This window comes from Papio anubis, chromosome 12 (assembly GCF_008728515.1).
Source record: "Papio anubis isolate 15944 chromosome 12, Panubis1.0, whole genome shotgun sequence".
In the NCBI taxonomy this organism is placed as follows: Eukaryota; Metazoa; Chordata; class Mammalia; order Primates; family Cercopithecidae; genus Papio; species Papio anubis.
Genome location: NC_044987.1, coordinates 117794025 through 117815448, shown reverse-complemented (window position 1 = coordinate 117815448; position 21424 = coordinate 117794025). Strand labels below are relative to the sequence as shown.

The 21424-nt window shown below is 42.6% G+C and overlaps 1 protein-coding gene across 26 annotated transcripts in view; it reads right to left on the bottom strand.

Moving 5' to 3' along the window:
* PPP6R3 (protein phosphatase 6 regulatory subunit 3) overlaps positions 1-21424 on the bottom strand; it is a 160987-nt gene that overhangs the window by 13939 nt on the left and 125624 nt on the right. For 12 of the 26 annotated variants that reach the window (XR_004177597.1, XM_017948183.3, XM_009185463.3 and 9 more), the window contains 6 exons: positions 19243-19329; positions 14323-14420; positions 11586-11640; positions 10594-10724; positions 5321-5442; positions 912-1065 (listed from right to left, as the gene is read on the bottom strand). Coding sequence is in view for 25 of the 26 variants with exons in the window: in XM_017948183.3 (XP_017803672.1) it covers positions 912-1065; positions 5321-5442; positions 10594-10724; positions 11586-11640; positions 14323-14420; positions 19243-19329 (647 nt within the window). In the remaining variant the exon portion in view is untranslated. The remainder of the gene's footprint in view (positions 1-911; positions 1066-5320; positions 5443-10593; positions 10725-11585; positions 11641-14322; positions 14421-19242; positions 19330-21424) is intronic. The other 14 variants (XM_021925464.2, XM_009185472.3, XM_009185465.2 and 11 more) reach the window with 5 other exon arrangements.

The following is a 21424-nucleotide window of genomic DNA, read 5'->3' as shown; positions in this document are numbered from 1 at the left end:
GTGGAAACATAGTAAAAAACATCAAACGCCTGAGCAGTAAGGGGTGGTGGCGAGGGAGATCATTACACTTCCTCTTTTATCCCTCACTCCCACAAACTCAGACACGTGCACACAGAGGGTAAAGAGAAGCAAGCTGCTTCAATCACACCCTCAGGTAACCAAAGGCTCTTATCCTCGGGTTATAAACAGACCAAAAAAAGGAGGAGGTGAAATGTATGTCCTGGACTGAAAAGCAGGGTAGATGAAATAACTCATTATTTTGGAGACATTTTTCACAAATCTCACTTGTACCTCTGAGCAGTAACTTAATGCTATTACTATGGTTACTACAAAGCAACATGGGTTTCAGCCTATTTTTTGGTTTGTCTAAGACAGTAACTGTCAGCCCAAAACAGTTTTTCTTCCTATCTTCTGAGTTACCGATTGGGAGCCCTTAATTTACAGCACTGAACTAGCTGCAAGTGAACTATAGGTTCATATTATCTACTGAATTCAAGATCCACTTTGCGTTTTCTTGCCACACCCCACACAGAAGTGCTGTGCCTGTCAGGATTTCTTGGCTTCACCTCATTCTTGTTCTCAATTCTGCCCTGACAGCTCTGTGAAGCCAGAAAAGCCCATGGAGATGCATCTTCTGCTGTATCCTGCTAATTTCCTGGGACTGCATCCTCCCAAGCTACTTTGTTCAAGAACTACTCCCATTTCCAATTAATCAGGAGGAAAGGAAAGGAAGATGGTGACTGTGTTTCTTACAACACAGAGCTGTGTCAGTATGCTAATGTTTAATCTTTTTGAGGACAGTATATTCAACCTGGAAGTCAGTCAAGGTGAAGAACACACATTAATAGCAAACACCTGACCATTCCCAGGTCGCCCGTGGAAGGGTGTAGAGACAGCACACGTTCACTCACCTCAGGGAAGACGTGAACTCTGAAAAAGAAGCCCAGCCTGTCTCTTTCGTTGGCATTGGCTCCTCTGTGCTCCAGACGTCAGATCCCACAGAGTCCAGTGGAGCACCGTGGGTAGTTTCCATTGGGACATCAAAGTTAGCTGACCAGCTAGGTGCTAAAAAGAGGGGAGAGATTTTATTTGGAAAACGCTTTAGTTGTTTCATGTCCCACAAGGTATTTATCAAAAACACATTAGCAAAAGAGACCGGAGCTGTGGGAGAAAGACACTCTCACCAGTGAAGGCAGGGAGGGCACTCTAACAAGGGCGGGGTGGGCACTCTAACAAGCCCCCACATTCTCAAACCTCCCATGTCTTTTTTTTTTTTTTTTTTTGAGACCAAGTCTCTTTCTATCGCCCAGGCTAGAATGCAGTGGCGCAATCTCTGCTCAGTGCAAGCTCCACCTCCCAGGTTCACACCATTCTCCTGCCTCAGCCTCCTGAGTAGCTGGGACTATAGGTGCCTGCTACCACGTCTGGCTAATTTTTTTGTATTTTTAGTAAAGACAGGGTTTCACTGTGTGAGCCGGGATGGTCTTGATCTCCTGACCTCGTGATCCGCCCGCCTCGGCCTCCCAAAGTGCTGGGATTATAGGCGTGAGCCACCGCGCCCGGCCTCAAACCTCCCATTTCTAACAACTGTTCCAAAAGAAATACTACACAGAGATTCAAAGCTACGTACACAAAGAGGGATTAACGTTAATTTCTTAGTTTTGACAAATGTACCACGGCTATATTCAAACTGGGGGAAGCTAAATGAAGGATATATGGGGACTTACTATCTTGGCAATGTTTCTATAAATCTAAATTATTCAAAAGTAAAAAGGTTATTTTTCTAAAAAAAGAGATGTTGGTTATTCAACTCCAATAAGCTAGAAACAACCTTACTGCTTCCCAGTCCAGGTCTGGCCGCCCTTGGCGCACTCTGCGGGCTCACTGCAGTGCGTTACAGTTAGGCTTCCTAAGTCCTACAGAACCAGGTCTGGCCTCATGCTGAAGCGGCAGGACTTGCTTGGGCACACTTGCAGTCTGTGGGGCTCTTCGTGTTATGCTGCCTGCTGGCCAAGTTTGGGTCTAATCTGCAGGTCTCTCTTTAAATGTCACCTCCTCAGACATGTGTCTCTTCTGATGAAGTCAGGTCTCTGTGGATCTGCTCTAACTGCACACCATGCTTTTCCTTCAGAGTGCTGAATCCTCAATTCCTTGCTTGGGGACAAGCCGGATATGGGAACCACTGCATTCCATCAGGGATATTATCATAATTAGGAATCTCCAGGTTGCAAGAAGGAATGCTAGGGAACCTGGTATAAGTGATGTAAGGGCTTATCCCAGACACAACTGACTAAGAAGTACCTGTGTAGAACAGAAATGTTCTGATTTTAAAGACAGGCTTGACTGTGACTTTGAGCAAGGTATTTGACTTCATCTGTTTGATTTCATAATGACTATTCACTTAGCAAAAATCAAAGGAAGGCCTGCCTAGAGTAGGTATTTAATTAGGGTGCGCTCCATGCTTCTTGCCCACTTACCTGTATGAGTGTCGTAGGGCTCCACTGACACTAAGAAGGAATAAATGCTTGAACATTTGAAAATCTCACCTGAAACCTCCGAAAAGTCAACTTGACAGATATTTGTGCCTGCCCACCGTATGCAAAGCTCTGGAACCATTCCACCTGAGTTCCACTCTACAACTAAATTATATTACATACAAATGACTTTTCTGTTGTTATCTCTTTGATAATCTCTTTGAGGAGATTAGCTCCTCAGAGTCCATGTTAACATTTTAAACCATTCTGAACGTCCACAAAACCTCCAAAAGAAGCCACAGAGACTGGTGAAATGGCAGAGGCTCTCTGGGGCAGCCCTGTAGCCCTGAAGCCCTGAGAGAGAATCTTCCCCAACCCTACCCACTTGTGCCTCCAGAGATCTGAAGATGCAAAAGCAGTCTTTCCCAAGGAGCAGAGAAGCAGGAGGCCTGGTTCCCGGCCAATTTAACCCCAGGAGGTAGGCAAACGCGAACCTCATCCAGGGTGCTCACTTCCTCCCTCCTTATTCCTACACCCAGGCCCACAATCACAGCAGCAGCGGCACACAATCCAGCCACGTGTTTGTTTACCTCCCTGTCATTTAACCATACCCAGCCTGCTAAAAGAACCAAATATTCCAGAACGTCATTCAGCCTTCAAACAGAAGGAAATCCTGTATACACCACAGCAGGGATGAACTCTGAAGACATTATGCAAAATAAAACAAGCCAGTCACAAAGACAAGTACTGTATGATTCCATTTATATGAGAGCCCTAGACTAGACAACCCCAGAGAAACAGAAAGTAGAATGGAGGCTGCTAGGGACTGGGGAAGTAGAAATGAGGAATTGTTCAATGGGTACAGAGTTTTAGTTCAAGACGAAAAAGTTTTAAAGATCTGTTACACAACAGTGTGACTATACTACTGAACTGTACTTTTTTTTTTTCCCCAGACGGTGTCTCGCTGTTGCCCAGGCTGGAGTGCATAGCACGATCTTGGCTCACTGCAACCTCCACCTCCTGAGTTCAAGCGATTCTCCTGCTTCAGCCTCCCGAGTAGCTGGGACTATGGGTGTTTGCCACCATGTCCAACTTTTTTTTAATTTAATTTTTATTTTTAGTAGAGACAGGGTTTCACCCTGTTGGCCAGGGTGGTCTCAAATTCCTGGCCTTAAGTGATCCGCCGAACTTGGCCTCCAGAAAGTGCTGGGATTACAGGCCTGAGCCACTGCACCCAGCCTTGAACTGTACATTAAACAACAACAACAACAACAACAACAACAACAACAAAACACCCTACAGATGCCAGAGCCAACAGATCAGGGCATCTACCCTGTCTCCTCCTCACACCTCCCTGCTGCCTGGAGCCCATCTCGCAGTTCTCGTTATTTCTCATGTGTAACAACAATCCAATGTCTTCATGGTTCTCCTGTCTCTACTATGCGCTTTCTTGTCCATTTTTTTACTGTTGCCGTGAGTGTCTTGAAACAGATCCAATAATGATCTTCTTAGTCAAATCCTCAGGGGCTCCCTACAACCTTCAGAATACAACTCTTGATCTGGCCTCTGGCCTTAGCTCCTGCCACCTCATCCCCGAGCCATGTGAAACAGCACGTTCTGGGCATTCCGATTAGTTGTTTTCTCTCTCGCAAGGGCAAATCCCTACGAGTCCCTCGGCCTCACACCCACCTGCCTCTACGAAGATGCCTAATGGAAGGCTCCCCTCTTCTAGCACCCTGTCCCCATTCCCCTGCGCTGCCCATCTGCTTCCCCAGCCGACCCTAAGCCCCTGGAGGCAGAGTCTGTGGCCCATTCGCAGTTACAGGCCTAGCACCTGGCATACAGTAGGAACTTGACAAAGGCATGTTGACTGAAACTGAATTTTATCCCTCACTCCCACAAACTCAGAGACGTGCACACAGAGGGTAAAGAGAAGCAAGCTGCTTCAATCACACCCTCAAGTAACCAAAGGCTTTTATCCTCGGGTTATAAACAGACCAAAAAAAGGAGAAAAGTCCACTTCCTCCTCCTGAGGATGGGCTGGAAAAGGGGCAGCAGAAAGAAGCTCTCTCTTCTCCCATCCCCAGTTTCCTTATCTGCAATATGTGGCAGTTTGCTGGATGACTGATGGTCCCATCTAGCTCTGAAGTGACCACAAGGTCCACCCTAGCTGGGCTTCAGCCTCTCGGACTGAACACAAAAAAGGCCTTGCGGGGCAATCAGACACTGCCCAGGCTTGGGGCAAGCCTCGCTATCGGCCCATAAGGCTCCTTCATGTGAACGTTTGTTTACCAAACCTTTAGAAGTTTTTAAAGTATTTTTAAAAGGCCAGCTAACTCAAGTCTTCCTAGCAAGAAGCAGGGCATAAGCAAGCACTCAGCTGGACAAGTTTCAAGGCTGTGAGCTTCTGAAATCAACTACGAACGCACTGAAATGCTGGTTAAGCTAAGGCTGCGTCCCCTGGCTGATTCCACTCACAAACCCACACAACACAACCACGTCCTCCTCTTCCCACCAACGCAGGGTCTTTTCCTTCTGCAAGAGCACACGGACAACACAGCCAGGAGGCTGACCTAGCAGCGGGCTCTGTCCTCCAGCCAGACCCACACAGCTGACGTTCACTGCCTACCAGGAAGAGGTACCTTAGCCACAAATGCATGCTGTGCTCCTTCCCTGAAGCTGTCTCTGAAACTTAAAACCTCCAAGAGGAATTCACTTGACAACACGCTTCAACCCAACCACTCCTTCAGAAACCATCTCAGATGCTATGAACTGCTCCTTTGCCAAATGTTCACAGTACCTAATTCCAAGACAGGGCAGCTGATGTGAAGAATGAAACCACTTACGTTCACTCAGATCCACCTCCATTTTATCCTCCATGTTAGCACTGCTGGATTCAAACAAGTCTTGCTTTGCTCCATCTTCTTCTTCAGAGTCTGTACTTTCCTCACTGTCTGTACTCCCCGAGCTAAGAAAAAAAAAAGACCAAAGTATTTAACGTTGCTTATCAGCCACCAGCTAAATCCAGAAAATTCTAAGTCACCCAGCAACAAAAGATCCTGTGGTGCTTCAGCAGGATCACATCTGCCTGAGCACCACGTGGTCAGGATGCCCGGGAAGACTCAGCTTTGTGTACGTGCTGCCCAATCTCACACTAAGCCTCCACCGCAGGAGCACGTGGGCTCTGCTTAAAGTGGAGGCCACAATCTAAGAACCACCTTCTCGCAGGGGTGGAGATGTCCATTTCACTGTGGTGTTCATTTATACTTTCCTAATGACCAAGGAGGTTGAGCATCTTTTTAAATGCTTATTTGCCGTCCTATATCTTCTTGTCTTTTCACACTTTTGTGCTTTTTAAAAACTGGATTGTCTTTTTCTTGAGTAAAGAGATTTCTTAACTCTACACACAAGTCTTTTACCTAACGTGTCATTTGCAAATGTTTTCTCCCAGTGTGTGGTTTATCGTTTCATTCTATTGTAAGTGTCATTTGAAGAGTGAAAATGTTAAATTTTGATGACGTTCAGCTTACTAACATTATTTTATGGATGGGCGTGGTGGCTCAGGCCTGTAATCTCAGCACTTTGGGAAGCTGAGGCGGGCAGACCACCTGAGGTCAGGAGTTCGAGATCAGCCTGGCCAACATGGCGAAACCCCCATCTCTACTAAAAATACAAAAATTAGCCGGGTGTGGTGGCGGGTACCTGTAATCCCAGATACTCCAGAGGCTGAGGCAAGAGAATCACTTGAACCCGGGAGGCAGAGGTTGCAGTAAGCTGAGATTATGCCACTGCACTCCAGCCTGGACAATAAGAGCGAAACTCCGTCTCAAAAAAAAAAAAAAAAAATTATTTTTTTGTATTGTGCTTTTGGTGATACATCTAAGAAATCTTTGCTTAACTCAAGGTCACAGTGATTTTCTAAGTTTTCTTGTAGAAGTTTTATAGTTTAATGTTTCACATTTGGGTCTAAGATCCATTTTGAGTTAATGTATTATAGTAAGAGGTATGGATCAGTTCACTTTTTTTAATATGGATGCCTGATTGTTCCACACCATTTGTTGAAAAGACTATCCTTTCTCCACTGAATCGCCTTTCGCCTCTATCAAGAGTCAGTTGTCCACATATGTATAAGCCTGTATTTATGGGCTCTCTATTCTGTTCCACTGATCTATGCCCTACCTTCTTGCCCATACCATACTGTTTTAACTATTGAATTTTAAAATAAGGTAGTGTTTCTCCTCCAATTTTGTTGTTCTCTATAAGAGTCGTTTTGGCTATTCTAGATCCTTTTCATTTCCATATGAATTTAAGAAGCAGCTTGTTAATAGCTACAAAAAAGGCTGGAAGGATTTTGTTTGTGTTGAATCTATAGATTCAACCTGGGGAGAGCTGGCAGCTTAGTATTACAATATTGTGTCTTCCTACTTACAAACATTTACCAAGTTGTCTTTATCTCAGAGCTATGCTTTAGGCTTTTCAGCATACAAGTCTTGGACATCCTTTGTCAGATCTGTCCCTACATATTTAAATTTTTTCCCTTTTTAAAAAAATAGAGATGGGGTCTCCCTATGTTCCTTGAGCTGGTCTCGAACTCCTGGGCTCAAGAGATCCTCCTGCCTTGGCCTCCAAAAGTGCTGGGATTGTAGGCAGGAGCCACCTGCCCAGTCATGTTTAATACAGTTAATAGTGTTGGTGCTACTATGAATAGTATTATTTAGTAGTTTCTTTCTCTCTCTCTCTCTCCCCCTTTTTTAAGAGATGGGGGTCTATATTGCTCAGGCTAGAATGCAGTGACTATTTACAGGTGTGATCATAGCGTGCTGCAGTCTCAAACTCCTGGGTTCAAGGGATCCTCCTGCCTCAGCCTCCCGACCCGCTGGGACTACTGACATGCACCACTATGCTCGGCTTGTTTATCAATTTCAACTGTTCGTTGCAGTATGAAGACGGAAAATTATATTGCTCTTGTATCATGCAGCTTTGCTAAAGTCATTTTAATTGTTCTAGTAGTCTTTCTGTAGATTCCAGCATCTTTTTTTTTTTTTTTTCCAGACAGAGTCTTGCTCTGTCGCCTAGCCGGATCACCTGAGGTCAGGAGTTTGAGACCAGTCTGGCCAACGTGGTAAAACCCTGTCTCTACTAAAAATACAAAAATTAGCCAGGTCTGGTGGTGGGCGCCTGTAATCCCAGCTACTTGGGAGGCTGAGGCAGGAGAATCACTGGAACCTGGGAGGTGGAGGTTGCAGCGTGCCAAGATCACACCACTGCACTCCAGCCTGGGTGACAGAGCGAGACCCCGTCTCAAAAAAAAAAAAAAAAAAAAAAATGCTGGGGGATTTACCAAAAGTCTTTATGTTACTGATTACTAATTTCATTCCATTTTGGTCAGAAAATGACTTGAACCCTTTGAAATCTGAGACTTGCTTTATGGTCTATCTTGGTAAATATTTCACACACTTGAATGTACATTCTGTGGTTGTTGGGCAGGATTCTTTATAAACGTGCAAGGAGGACAAGTTAGTTGATGGTGGTGTTCAAGTGCTCCACAGCCTTACTGATTTGTACCTACCATTTCATCAGTTACTGAGAGAGGGGTGTTAAAATATTGGCTATCATTGTGGACTGCTCTACTTCTCTTTACAGCTCTACCAGTTTTTCCTCTGTGTATCCTGAAGCTTTGTCATTAGCTTGTGTAGACATTTAAAATTGCGATGTCCTCTTAGAATGAATGGACCCGTTTATCATTATATCTATCACTTTCTTTATCCCTTCCCTTTGAAATCTATTTTGAGATTAATACAGACCTTCTGGCTTTTCTTAGTGTTGACATATCTTTTTCTTTTTTGTGTTTTTATATAGTACTTGTTTCTTTGTATTTAAATCATTTCCCATAGGCAGCATTAATTAGGCCTCATTTTTTATCCAATCTGACCATCTTTTTTTGTTTTTTATCTTGGCTCACTGTAGCCTCGACTTCCCAGTAATCCTCCTGCTTCACCTCACAGCAGGCACATGCCACCATGCCCAGCTAATTTTTGTATTTTTTGTAGAGACAGGGTTTTGCCATGTTGCCTATGCTGGTCTCAAACTCCTGGCCTCAAGCAGGCCACCTGCCTCGGCTGCCCAAAGTGCTGGGATTCTAGGTGTCAGCCACTGTGCCCAGCCAATCTCTGTCTTTTAAATGAGGGTGTCTGCATCATTTGTTTCACATGGTTATTTAGGACTAACTCTATCATCCTGCTGCTCAGTAGTTTTGTTTGTCCAGGCTGCCCTTTGTTCTTTTTCTGTTTTCTTTTGTATTTTATGATTTGATTTTATCTCCTTTGTTGGCTTATTAACAATAACTCTTTGTTATTTTAGTGACTACTTTAGGATTTACAGTATGCACCTTTAACATCACTATCTATCTTCAAGTGACATTATACGCCTCAAACCAAAAACAACCAAAACATCCATCAATAGGAAAATGAATAAACACATTGTAGTGTATCCTCTTAATGGAATACTACCCAGCCCCCACCCCCCAAAAAAATAGAAATGGACTAAAACATTAGACAACATGGATAGCTCTCGTATTAATTGAGTGAAAGCAGCTAGACAAAAAAAGTATGATGTATTGATTTCATTTATATAAAACTCTAGAAAAAGCAAACTAATGGAACAAAAAACAGATGGTTGTGGGGGACAGGAAGGAGGAAGGTATACAAAAGATCATGGGAAGACTTTTTGGGGTGATGGTTAAGTTCATGATGTTGGTTTCATGGATGTATACACATGTTGAAATTTCCACATTGTACAACTGAAATAAATGCAGTTTATGTCAAGTATGCCTCAACAGAGTTGTTAAATAATAAAAGCTGCCTTCTGTCATCAGTGTTCCCTCTGGGTATCAGGTGCCATCTCCCCCGGGACACTGTCTTCCCCGACACACTAAATTCTCTGTGCCTTCCACACATGGTGCTCTGTGAGGCCATACTGTATTACTGTCCTCACACATATTAGTCATGCTGTGGGCAAGGAATCCACTGGTGAATCCACTGAACCTAAGAACCAAAATCTCAGTAAATGATGGCAAACAAGTCTGAGTGGGACTTTATCCAAACGAACAAACAAAAATGCCATGAAGGTATTTTTCTTTTGCTGTCTGGCTCTGGAGCTATAGCAGCTATCTTGTGATCATAGGAGATAAATCAACAAGATGAGAGCAGGAATAAATAAAAGATGCCTGGTCTAACAGCCTCATTCAACTCCCTTATCAAGTCTGGACTGCTGAGACAAACACAGCTTCACTTGCTCAAGCCACTGCTGAGTCTGCTATAACCTGTGGCAACAAGCATTCCTACAAGAGGCAACGTAACTGGCAGCGAGAGGTGATGCTGAAGGACTCCCCGGCAAGAGGACTGGATGGCTGGGAGAAGGGATGAGACAGTTTTACTTTTCAATGCATACTCTTTGATTCCCTTTGAATTTTAGGCCATGTGAAAACATTACTTATTTTAAGTAAATGAATAAAATGAGTAACAATAAATGAAATAAAAATGAAAGTTCAGCCACTGATCAAATACTCCTCTCTCTTAAATATGAAGATTCTGATAATGAATACTCATGTAACAAGATCTGTCTGTGTACAGAAGCAACATTTATTTAGGTTCCTGTGATAAGGGTGATTAAAAAAAGGACTGGATTGACCCAGATGTATCAACTGACATGACCCTATCTTCCCCAAATAGATTAACTTTTAAAAACAATTTCCCCTTCCTTTGGGAAGTTTTCCATCTTTTACAAGAAACACCACATAACTGGTGTTGTAATTACTGGTGAGGGAACATTTATTTAGTAAAAGGCACTACGTGACCATGCTTGTCTGCCACATTTCCCCTTCGGAAGACGCTGGGTCACAGCATCTCATGAACTGTGTCTAAACACCTGCAGTATTTTCAAGCCGATCACTGTCACACTGGAAGCACCAACTCCCACCAAGGGCATTTCTGGCCGTGACAAAAAAACACTGGTTTCTGGGGTAAACATGTACGTTTGGTGATTACACAATGTACGTCTCATGATAATCATTTTCTTTATAGGTTGGCTATAATTACAACTATAACCAACTATCTTTCACCTGGATCGTCTTTGGGATTCTGGTGTGAATGCAATGTGCTTTTCCTCCCATATATCTTCCTCATCAGAGCCACCATCATCAAACTGTTGTATTCTTTCCTTACAACATGCTTCAAACAAGGCAATATTTCCCTAAATAAAAATGAGAGAAAAAAACCAACAAAACAAATTTAAAATCAAGTTATCTTCTCTTAAGCATTACCAATGTAAACTGCATTTTTTCACTGCTTTACAAAATGGTGCCTGTCACATAAACCAAAATAAAATATAAACACCTAACGTTAGTTTCTGTGTCCACAGCAAGAATTCCCCTAAAAAAGTCTGGGTTTCCCTAAAAAGACTAGCAAAAAGAAGCATAAACCATATCCTCTTTCATCTCGTCAAAACATCGTTGTAATCCCAGGAGCCTCCCCTGTCCTGGAGATGCGGTCCGAGGTCTGTCCTAGCAAGGAAAAGCAATCGTACTTGTTTGCTTTTACTAGTCCAGCTGAGCAGTGATGACCTTCAATGGCTCAAATCAGCAGTTCCTACCTTACTCCATCAGCAAATAAGCCAGTGGTCTCTCATGCTAGTCAACATAAAATCAATAAACTGTCCCCATTCAGATGACATGACTGTCTCGGTGCTTCCACAGAAATGCCTAGTAATGAGGGGCTTGCCCTGACCCAGTCCACATTTCTCTCCTGGCAATACAAAGGAGTCAAAGGCAGTGAGTTGGCGTCAAACTGCAGCCTTCTCTTTGAAGTCAACTGTCTATGCTGCAATCACAAGTGACCCTGGTTTTATTAGCTCCATCAAGTCATAACTAGGGCTGCAAAAATCACACACCCACAGGTGCCAGGCAGGTTGTGGGACAGAGTGAAGTATGTAACACCAATTTAGGATTAGGGCTCTAGAGCACAGGGGTCCCAGCATGTGGCATCCACACATGGACTAACCCAATTTTTAACCTCTCATGCACCACACCACTCACAACAGAGGGTTTATACTTACACTTTCATTTGTATTGAGAGTAAAGTTGATGTCTGATACTCGATCAAAAGAAACACTGTGAAAAAAAAATAGAAGTGTAGGAAGCATTAATTACTATCAGCTCACAGAAACCATATTTATGAAAGTTTCCAAATTTAAAATATTTACACTACTATCGAAATCTCTACAAATAAAAAACAAACAGAAACAGCCTTCTTATATTAAATGATGCCAGCTCCCTTGGTATTAATGAATTTATGTAGGATAGGAGGGCTGCAATGGAAGCCTTCTGAGACATAAAGCCTTTGGGACACCCTCGAATCCTTCCTATAAAAGATTTTTAACATCTATGGTAACAACCATGGTTCCATGGGCCATACTAATATAACCAAGAAAAAGGTTATTTGCAAAGAACCAAGTCAAAACATGAAGTATACAAAAGCTGTCAGACACTGAATTTTCTCCAGGGATAGTCAAACTCATACACAAAATACAGACATCCACGAAATCTTATGCTATAACAAGGTATCATCTAGAAAAGCAAGCGGGGAGTAAAAGAATTCATTGCTTATTAAATGTAAGTTTGAGGAGGAGGGGCTATCTTATGATTCTTAAAAGGTCCGTTCTACTAAATCACTAGTCCAAGCATGCAATACAGACTGTAAAGAGATTATAGATCCTAACTAGGAAGATGAAGCAAGAGTCCAGGCACGTGAACATCAAGACACCAAACAGGGACCTGCAGCGTGTGGTGTGAAGGCGGTGGATCCTGGCCTCAGTAGAATGTTCCTGGGGTATGGACAGAACATCTTGTGTTCTTGCTCTTTTTCGGTTAAAATGAACCAATTCTCAAGGCAGGTAACAGCCTTCAACTGCTGCTGTTTACAGGGGCACCTCCATTCCACTGTGCCCATACGGCATGTTTATAGCACAATTAAGAGTGTGCTGTAAAAATATTTTGGCTTCCCACATACTGCAAACTGCAATTTGTGACAAACAACAGCCTCCACTGGCTGTGGCTCAACAAATTATTGAGGATTTACTGCTTCCAAAGACCACAACAGATACTGGGTGTCTATGGCATAATCGTGTCTCCTGTGACAGTCATCATCCAATATTCAAGTACCAGCTGCCTTCCTATTTTTTCTTAAACTCTGTCAATAAGCTATAATATCTATCTCAAAATATTTTGTTTATAAATCTTCCATCCCAATGTCAGATGCTAGACCACCTGTTTTCATTTCTGTTAACCACCTACACATTTTCTACTTGTTAATTCTGTACAGTATCAATAATTCTCATTTCTCTGCTTCTTACCCTGACTGCAGAATGAGTGGTTAGAGTGTCTGGCTCTTGCAAAACACCCAAATCTACCTTATGATGAGTCACCTAGAGAAGAGAATACACATAGGGCAGAGCTGTTCCTGCCAACCTGGTCATCTACTGGAATGTGATGCCCCAGTTAAAAACACAGGGATTAATAACTTTATTGTTATGGTTATTGTTATTATTGAGACAGTGTCTTCCTGTGTTGCCCAGAGTGGAGTGCAGTGGTGCGATCCTGGCTCAGTGCAACCTCTGCCTCCCAAGTTCAAGTGATTCTCCCACCTCAGCCTCCTCAGAAGCTTGGACTACAGGCACACACACCCAGTCTGGCTATTCTTTTTGTATTTTTAGTAGAGACGGGGTTTTGCCACATTGGCCAGGCTGGTCTTGAACTCCTGACCTCAAGTGATCTGCCTGCCTCGGCCTCCCAAAGTGCTGGGATTACAGGTGTGAGCCACTGCGCCTGGCCAGCATTAAGGACTTTAGATAACACTATTTAACATTAAAAGCTAAAATTAAGAACGGTGACTTGAATTCCTAAAAGTGTAATCTAATAAAAACAGGCTTCTGAGAAAGAGGAGAAACCCTACAGGTGAATGCTGCTTTCTTTGCAGGGATATTTGTTTTTTTGTTTTTTTGTTTTTTTTTTTTGGCTCTGTCGCCCAGGCTGGAACACAATGGCACAACATCTCAGCTTACTACAACCTCTGCCTCCTGGGTTCAAGTGATTCTCCTGCCTCAGCTTCCCGAGTAGCTGGGATTACAGGTGCCCGCCACCATAACTGGCTAATTTTTTTTGTTTGTTTTTTTTTTTGAGACGGAGTCTCGCTTTGTCGCCCAGGCTAGAGTGCAGTGGCCGGATCTCAGCTCACTGCAAGCTCCGCCTCCCGGGTTCACGCCATTCTCCTGCCTCAGCCTCCCACGTAGCTGGGACTACAGGCGCCCGTCACCTCACCCGGCTAGTTTTTTTTGTATGTTTTAGTAGAGACGGCGTTCCGTGTTAGCCAGGATGGTCTCGATCTCCTGACCTTGTGATCCGCCTGTCTCGGCCTCCCAAAGTGCTGGGATTACAGGCTTGAGCCACCGCGCCCGGCCCAACTGGCTAATTTTTTATATTTTTGGTAAAGACGGGGTTTTGCCATGTTGGCCAGGCTGGTCTTGAACTCCTGACCTCAAGTGATCCGCCTGCATCAGCCTCCCAAAGTGCTGGGATTACAGGTGTGAGCCACCGCACAAGGCCACTGGAGTGTTATTTCAAGTCCTAATTATCCAGTCTCAGGGTCAATCTGCTAGAACTAGAGGAACACTGTGGAGACAGCAGGTTCCTCCCACTCACGAATGCTCAAGACTAAGAAACCCGCAGAATCACATATACATCTGCCAAGATCAAGGTTGTGCAAGAGCAAGAGTGAAAACAGAAAAATATACTCACTTGCCAATGTCATCTTGATCTGCAAACTTCTCATCGTTGAAGCCGAACTGGTCAATAAAATTGGACGTCATTTGTTGCATCTGATAATCAGAAAAGGCCTGGCAACCCCAGGACCAGTGACAGTGATATAATGATTCTAATGATATTCTACATACTATTTGCCCATTTGTGTTCCAGAAATCATCTTATTTACATAGCCATAGGGCTTTAAAAGTTGGTGTGTTTTTCTAAAAGAAAAATCAAATAATTTCAGACACAATTTGCCAAAAAAGGAAACGTTTGAAATTTGGTCTACAAATCATTCTAATGCACATGTCACTGTAAGAAACATTATGTGACCACTCTGTCCTCTACTGTGAATTATCTTTAGAGAGAGGTTTGGATTAAGCCTAGCTTGAAGTGATCACATTACATGGAACAGTCTGAAATTATAAGGTGTATCAGTCACCTCTGGACACAACCAACTTTATCCTAAGATCCAACAAGTGGTGACCACCCCCTCCCTCCTTGCCACCTCCTCCACCCCAGTCTACTACAGCAAACCAGAGGAAAACCAACTGATCAACACAAGCATAATCCTAGAAACAAAGTGTTCAGGGACATTTCATTTCTTTTTTTAAAAAATTAAGTCTTAGAGGCTGGGAAGAATATAAAACGAAAATAATTTCTATCCTACCTACCTTAAGAAGAGGGTAAATGTTTGACTACTCATCCAAAATCACTCTGAAAAGTCTCTAACACTAGAAGACCCACAGAGGAGCCAGTTCTGTTTCCTTACATCAAATCTAGAGAGTACCAGACTTGCTTGGGTTTTTAGTTGAAAAATGGAGGAGGGGGCGGTGTTATAAAGGACCCCAGGAAAATGCTGATATTCTAATTTAAAACAAGCAGGCCCAAAGAAGCAAGTGAAATCAGCAAGTATGTTCTTAAGCATTAATCAGAAGGAGTAAAGAACATATGAAGACGAACTAGTGCCACCTCCTCATTCTAACCCAAACAATAAATACAGTGACTAGAGCTGCATACAGATGAGACTGCCGTTTTCTAAGGGTGAGCCCATGGGGGGCAGAGAGGCGGCTGCTGGCTCAACTGAAGGCATCACTCCCACTGGCACTTGCTGGGAAGGAGGCAGCTGTAACTGAATTAAACCACCTTCTCCTTGGTTCCACAGATGGGCAGAGCCTACAGATTCCACTTTGCAGATGTACACTGCAGAAATGCCTCTATCATTAATTCCTGACTACTTATTCTGGTGGCAGGGAATTATGGCATGGATAATTATTGTAGATACTTTAAAAATAAACCTTATATTAGGCTTTGGAAGGTAGCTATACTGCTTAGGTCTGGAAAAAAGCTCTGTATGTCTAGTTTGACTAGACAGAGAAAACCCAAAACCTCCCTTGTTGCTCATGCAAGACAACGGCACACCCACTGCCCCTCTGCTCACTCCCACTTCCATGCTGTCCCCTTTCCTGCCCCCAGAGGTGATATTAGATGAGCACAGGGGGGCAGGGAGCAGGGGGCAGCGAGCGACTGGCTGTGGAATGGCCACTTGGTAAGGCATGGAGTGCAAACCAAGGCTGAGCATGGGGGTCTGGCTGAAAGCAGAAGGGTAGGGACAAGTCCTGGGCTGCTGGGCTGAGTTCTGGGCCTATGGATGGACAATATGACAGCCAGCATTAATATTAATTACATCAAAAAGAAATCAGTTCCTCTGAATTGCAGCTTTATCTTTTATGAGGCAAAACAGATGCTCAGTACTTCAAAGATCTGGTAAAGAACCATGAAGTGATTCTGTTGAGTAAGCAGCATGAACCATGCTCTGAGTTTATCTACAGATCAGAAATTTGGTCATGCAAGGGAAAAGGTCCCTCCCAATTGTTTTATTTTTCCCCTCAAAAAAAAAAATTTTTTTTTAAGAGACAGGGTCCGCTATGTTGCCCAGGCTGGACTCAAACTCCTAGACTCCTACCACCTAGCAATCCTCCTACCTCAGCCTCCAGAGTAGCCAGACTCCAGGTGCAAGCCATCGCAGCTAACTCTCAAAATTTTTATACCTCCAGTGATCCTAATGTGATTCTCCTGGGTGTAAAGGGGAAGCAATACTCCCCAAAATGTTGTTATATTTTAAATGCTTCAAAAATAGAAAACAAATACTAAATACAAATGTATACATACATACATGTACATACAGAATACATATACAAATATGTATTTATCTATTAATCCATCTGGAGAGATACATAGCAACTGACACAGACACTAGTAACTTCCATGCAATAATGCACAGAAAAAAGAAAAGTGATCAAATGTAATCCTCATTAGTTCTAAGTCTATTACAGCTTCTAGCAAAGAACTTCACATATCAAATCTCATTTTTACTAATAAAGCTACCACAGCTTACAAATATACGTAAGTGAAGACTGTTACTGTATTATATTTAAAGGTATATAAAAAGTGCTTTGAACTCTGAGAAACTTGTATCTGGAAAGCACAACATGGCTGTATAACTACTTTTAAAAAGCACACTTTCCTAGTACTGTCATCCTGGTCAAAGTCAGAAACTGTTCAAGTCACTGAGAAGTGAGCCAATCACTTTATTAAGTAAATCTCTTAACAGTAATGCCACCCAGGCAACAGAAACTACTGGTCAACTAAATGAGGCCTGACTGCCGACCAGCACGCCCGTATGTGATGTGAGGTAGTGGGAAATGAGGAGATCAGTGCTTCAGAGCCCATATGCGGCAGTCAGTCTGAATTCTCCAGACATTCCTGGGGGCCTCACTTTCCAAACTTCTATAAGGCAGAATCAGGGAGGTGGGGAGTCAAACACTAGACTTGAGGAGACCAGACGAGGCTAAAGGGAGAAACAAATGGGCAGGGCACAAACGCCTGGAGGCACTCCCCACTGGTGACATGGCTGGGTTACCTGGTTAAATGATCTGCCCTGAGCTCTCTACATTTGGGGACTTTATCAACACGATGCCCAACCTCAAACGTGAACAAGAACTTGAAGTTCAAGTCTACAAACTAATATTCCGATCTTAATGGAGACTATGACGAAACTCTAATAAACTAACCAAGACTTTTTTTGCATTCTCAAAATTTTAAGAAGTGCTTTGGAGCGCATTTATTTTCAAAATGATACAGATTGGTTTAAACATGCAAAGAAAAATGTACTGGAAGCTTGTCAATCAGAGAAGAGTAATTATTCTTCCACTCTGAAAGGTTCATATGAAGTGGGTAAATTTCGCAAGACTAAGAGCTTGGCAAGGGCTGTTGTAAGTTAGTTTTGTGAATGAAATTGCTTCGTATGCACGTGAGCTGTCGGTCAAACAAACAAAATAATGTAAGGAAACTCTCCCCAGAACAGGTATGACCCTGGTACCAGATATCGCGAGAAATAAAGGAATCCACTTTCCAAATGCCTAAATTTAACCAAATCTAGACTAAATTGACAGCCCAAAGTTCCAAGTTTATTATTATTACTAGTAAGGTGTTCTTTTTCTTAAAGCTGTATTTCAACAGGTACAAAATTACCTTGATAATATACATTTGATATCATCAAGCTTCATTCTAGGGGTGGACCAATGTATAGCACTCAGGTTCACGGCCAACTGGGTGGACTATTTCAGTACTCTACAGGTGCTTCAGTGGAGGGAGAGCCCATTGTCAAGGTGCTTCCTGGGACAATTCCAGAGCGCTCTGGGAAAAGGGATGCTTGTAGGCACGAGGGCTCACAATGAGCCATGGTGGGCCACCGCCATGGCCCATGCAGCCTAATAGCAAGCCAAGGCAGGAAGTAGTGAGAGCTGCACTCTTTGAGAAGGCACTGTTGCTCAACAGTGCCCCCATGGACTGGCTACTTCCTGACCCTAACCTCTGGAAATCCGCTGTCAAAGGGCAGGAAGTGTCAAGAATCAACAGAGAAGCCAGCCAAATGCTGAAATGCTACACTTCAGACCTATCTGGGAAAGATGAATCCTAAACTGCCTTAGTATTAAAATCAAACAATTGCTTTAGCTCAACCAATACTGGAGTATGACAGGTGTAAGACTTGGAAGCCAAAAGACAGGGCCAGCATAGGCATGTGAAGCTTCATCTAAGACGAAGCTTAGAGACTAAAAAAAAGAAGCCAAGCAACAACATTCCGTGCTGGGTGGGAAGGTGTCCCCGTCAATTCTATCGCTGCACGAAAGCAACATGTAAGCCAAGGCATTCTGGTCCTGGCTAAGGAAAACTTCTCCATATGAAAAGCTGATAGCCTGCAAAAAGGCTTCTGTTTTTAACTCCCATACCTAGTAGAGAAGTAAAATCATTTGTCACTTCTCCAAGAACTAACAATGGATGATAAATGAGTACATTTATTATTCATATTGAGGCTTTCCCCCACAAAGATTATAAGTAGGTGATAAAGGGAGATGAAAAATTCAGGGACAGGCAGAGAGGGGTTGCAATGAATTACTTCAACTAAAAATTTACTTTAGATGTAACTATAATAGAACTTACATCAGGGGTAATGGTGACAGTTTACTTTTACTTACATTTTAACGTCTTATTTCTATTATTTTTACCGGCAGATCTCTACTACACAAATCTTTAAGCAACAACTCAACTACTGTAAAGGTCTGCGTAACAAGCATGTGTGAGATGCCTTAACTATTCAGTTCATTCAAATTTTCTGAAAATGTACTTGACTCATCACTGTTATCAGGTATGGAACAATCCCTTGAAACATAATCAATATAAATCTATCTTTCATGTACCCAGCACTTCCTATTTTAAACGCTTTGGCCTAACTAATAAGTAACCCCAAATCACATTCTAATACATAATCTGACTCTGAAGCTGATTCATAAAAGGCAACTAAACTAAGCATTTAAAATAAAAACAAAAAGCAAAGCTTTAGGCGTGACTCACTTGCTGCAAAGAAGAATCCTGTGAGAAACCCGTTTCTTTAAAGTCAATTTCATCATCACTGGATGAATGAATATGGCAGGTTGTAACCTATATGCATAAAAATGTAAAAGACTATTTAACATAGAAACGTTTTGGACATTTGTATCAGCATTTTTATGGAAAAATCACATTTAGTTTTTCTCTCAATGTGTAACAGAAAAAACAAAGTCAGTCACAGTTAAACTGCCAAACCCGCCCAATGTGTCAAGGGCACCCTTCCTTCCCTCGGGCCAGGCTGCTGCCCTGCCGCTCCCTTCTAGTTATTCCACTCCTCACTACTGACATCGCCAGAAAACAGACAAGAAGAGAGGTGAGTTACTCCATTTTAGTGATTTTGATAATCACCTCCAATTAAATGTTTACAAAAGACAAGACAGAAGTAATGGCCCAGATGAAACATAGAAACCCTTTCTGTGTACAGGGCCTGCAGGGTCAAACTGCAATCCCCAGGGATTACCAGTGCGCCACTCAAAAGGTCAGGTTTAAATATAACCATTTCAAATTCTTGGACTTCCTGCCCACATTAAGAAAACCACTGTCCAATAGTACTAAATGTGACTTGAGTCGATAGCATCCCACTCACAAAAGACCCCAAATCATCTACCCCTAAAAATGTGCCCCCTTTTAAGTAAGTATTAAGTAAAAACACAAACATGAACTGCTCACCAATTCATCGTTAAGTGATTTTTATTAATTACAAATGTCACACAATATGGGGGGGAAGCATTAACAATTAGAAATCAAGATAAATAATTAAGTACAGCACTAATAATAGTGATTAGCTATATGGCAAGGGACAAACATGGACCATCTGTAAAATTCTAGAAAGAAGTACTGTATTTCTGCGGGTATCTTACGCTGTATTCTCTGAGTTGTTTATCCTGTACTTTTCACAGAAGTGTTTTGGGCAGGGAATGTCATCTTAGGGAAGACACGGGCTGCTGCTACTTGCCAACTCATGAAGCTGTACCTAACTGGCCTGGTCTGTTTTGCAAAGTTGTTCCAACATTGGTTCAATAAACCCACAGTAGAATTCAAATAGGTCTGTACAGGGTATGGCTTGTAAAATTCTGAGCAAATCACTGCCTGAGTAAGATGAATCTCCCTTCTCTTTCCCCAACCATCTTTGGTAAAGACACCAAGCCTGGATGAAATTAAGCTGTAATAACCCAGTGTTTCCAGTTATTTCACTCTCCATTCTCTCGAAGGTATAGATAAAGCACTCCCATTCTGTTTGTGAATCTGGCCTGATGAAATCAAAGGTAGATTCTGTGATCAATGAAGGGCACCTGCTTGAGTCAAGAATGGCTTTAGTGAGTTACCGGGTAAAGATGTGGGCATGGGGATGTTCCAGGAAAGCCTTGCCAGAATGCAGAAGAGAAGTGGGAATACTGCTTGGTCATGGCAGCTGGCATCTCACAGGACTATGTTCAAGTGCAGGTCAAGTGGTTGTACTGCAGTGCACTCAGGAGCTTTGGGCCACTTGGCTGGCAAGCCAGCACACACATCATGCTAGGCCAGTGTGTTTTAGGGGTGCAACCTCATGGTAGAGCACAGAAATAGAAAGCCACGCAAAGAACTGAACAAAATAGGACAAAACAGAGTTGGCGACTCTTAGCCAGGTCTTGCTGTCTAAGTTAAAATAGGATTCAATGTATCCTCATTCATACTTTTGCTTTTTCCTACAAAATAAGATTTTAACACTCTTTAATTAAAGATGAGAAAGAAACTAACTTTTATTGAACTACTATGTGCCAGACATTGTGACCTCCCCTTCACATGTTCTACTTAAACTGGATCCTCAAAGCAATACTAGAAGATATTTTAAAATGCTTTTTCTCCAAAATGAAACTAGTTTTAGCAACTTACTAATAACAACACAATGCACACACATCTTCGCAATTGCATTAATGGAAGATGTGAGCCTGATTCTACCTATACCATCTGTGTCTGAAAAATCATTATTAACAAAATGAGCTAAAAAGATTATTTACCCATGGGGGAAACTTGCTAATCGGAATCCCATCAGTTCATTACTCAGACGTACACAAAACTGAGTTCCTGATCTACACTTCCAAACACGCTCCTTTTGAGGCACCTCCAGCTCAGTAATTGCCACCTTCACTCTTCTTCAGCTAAAAAC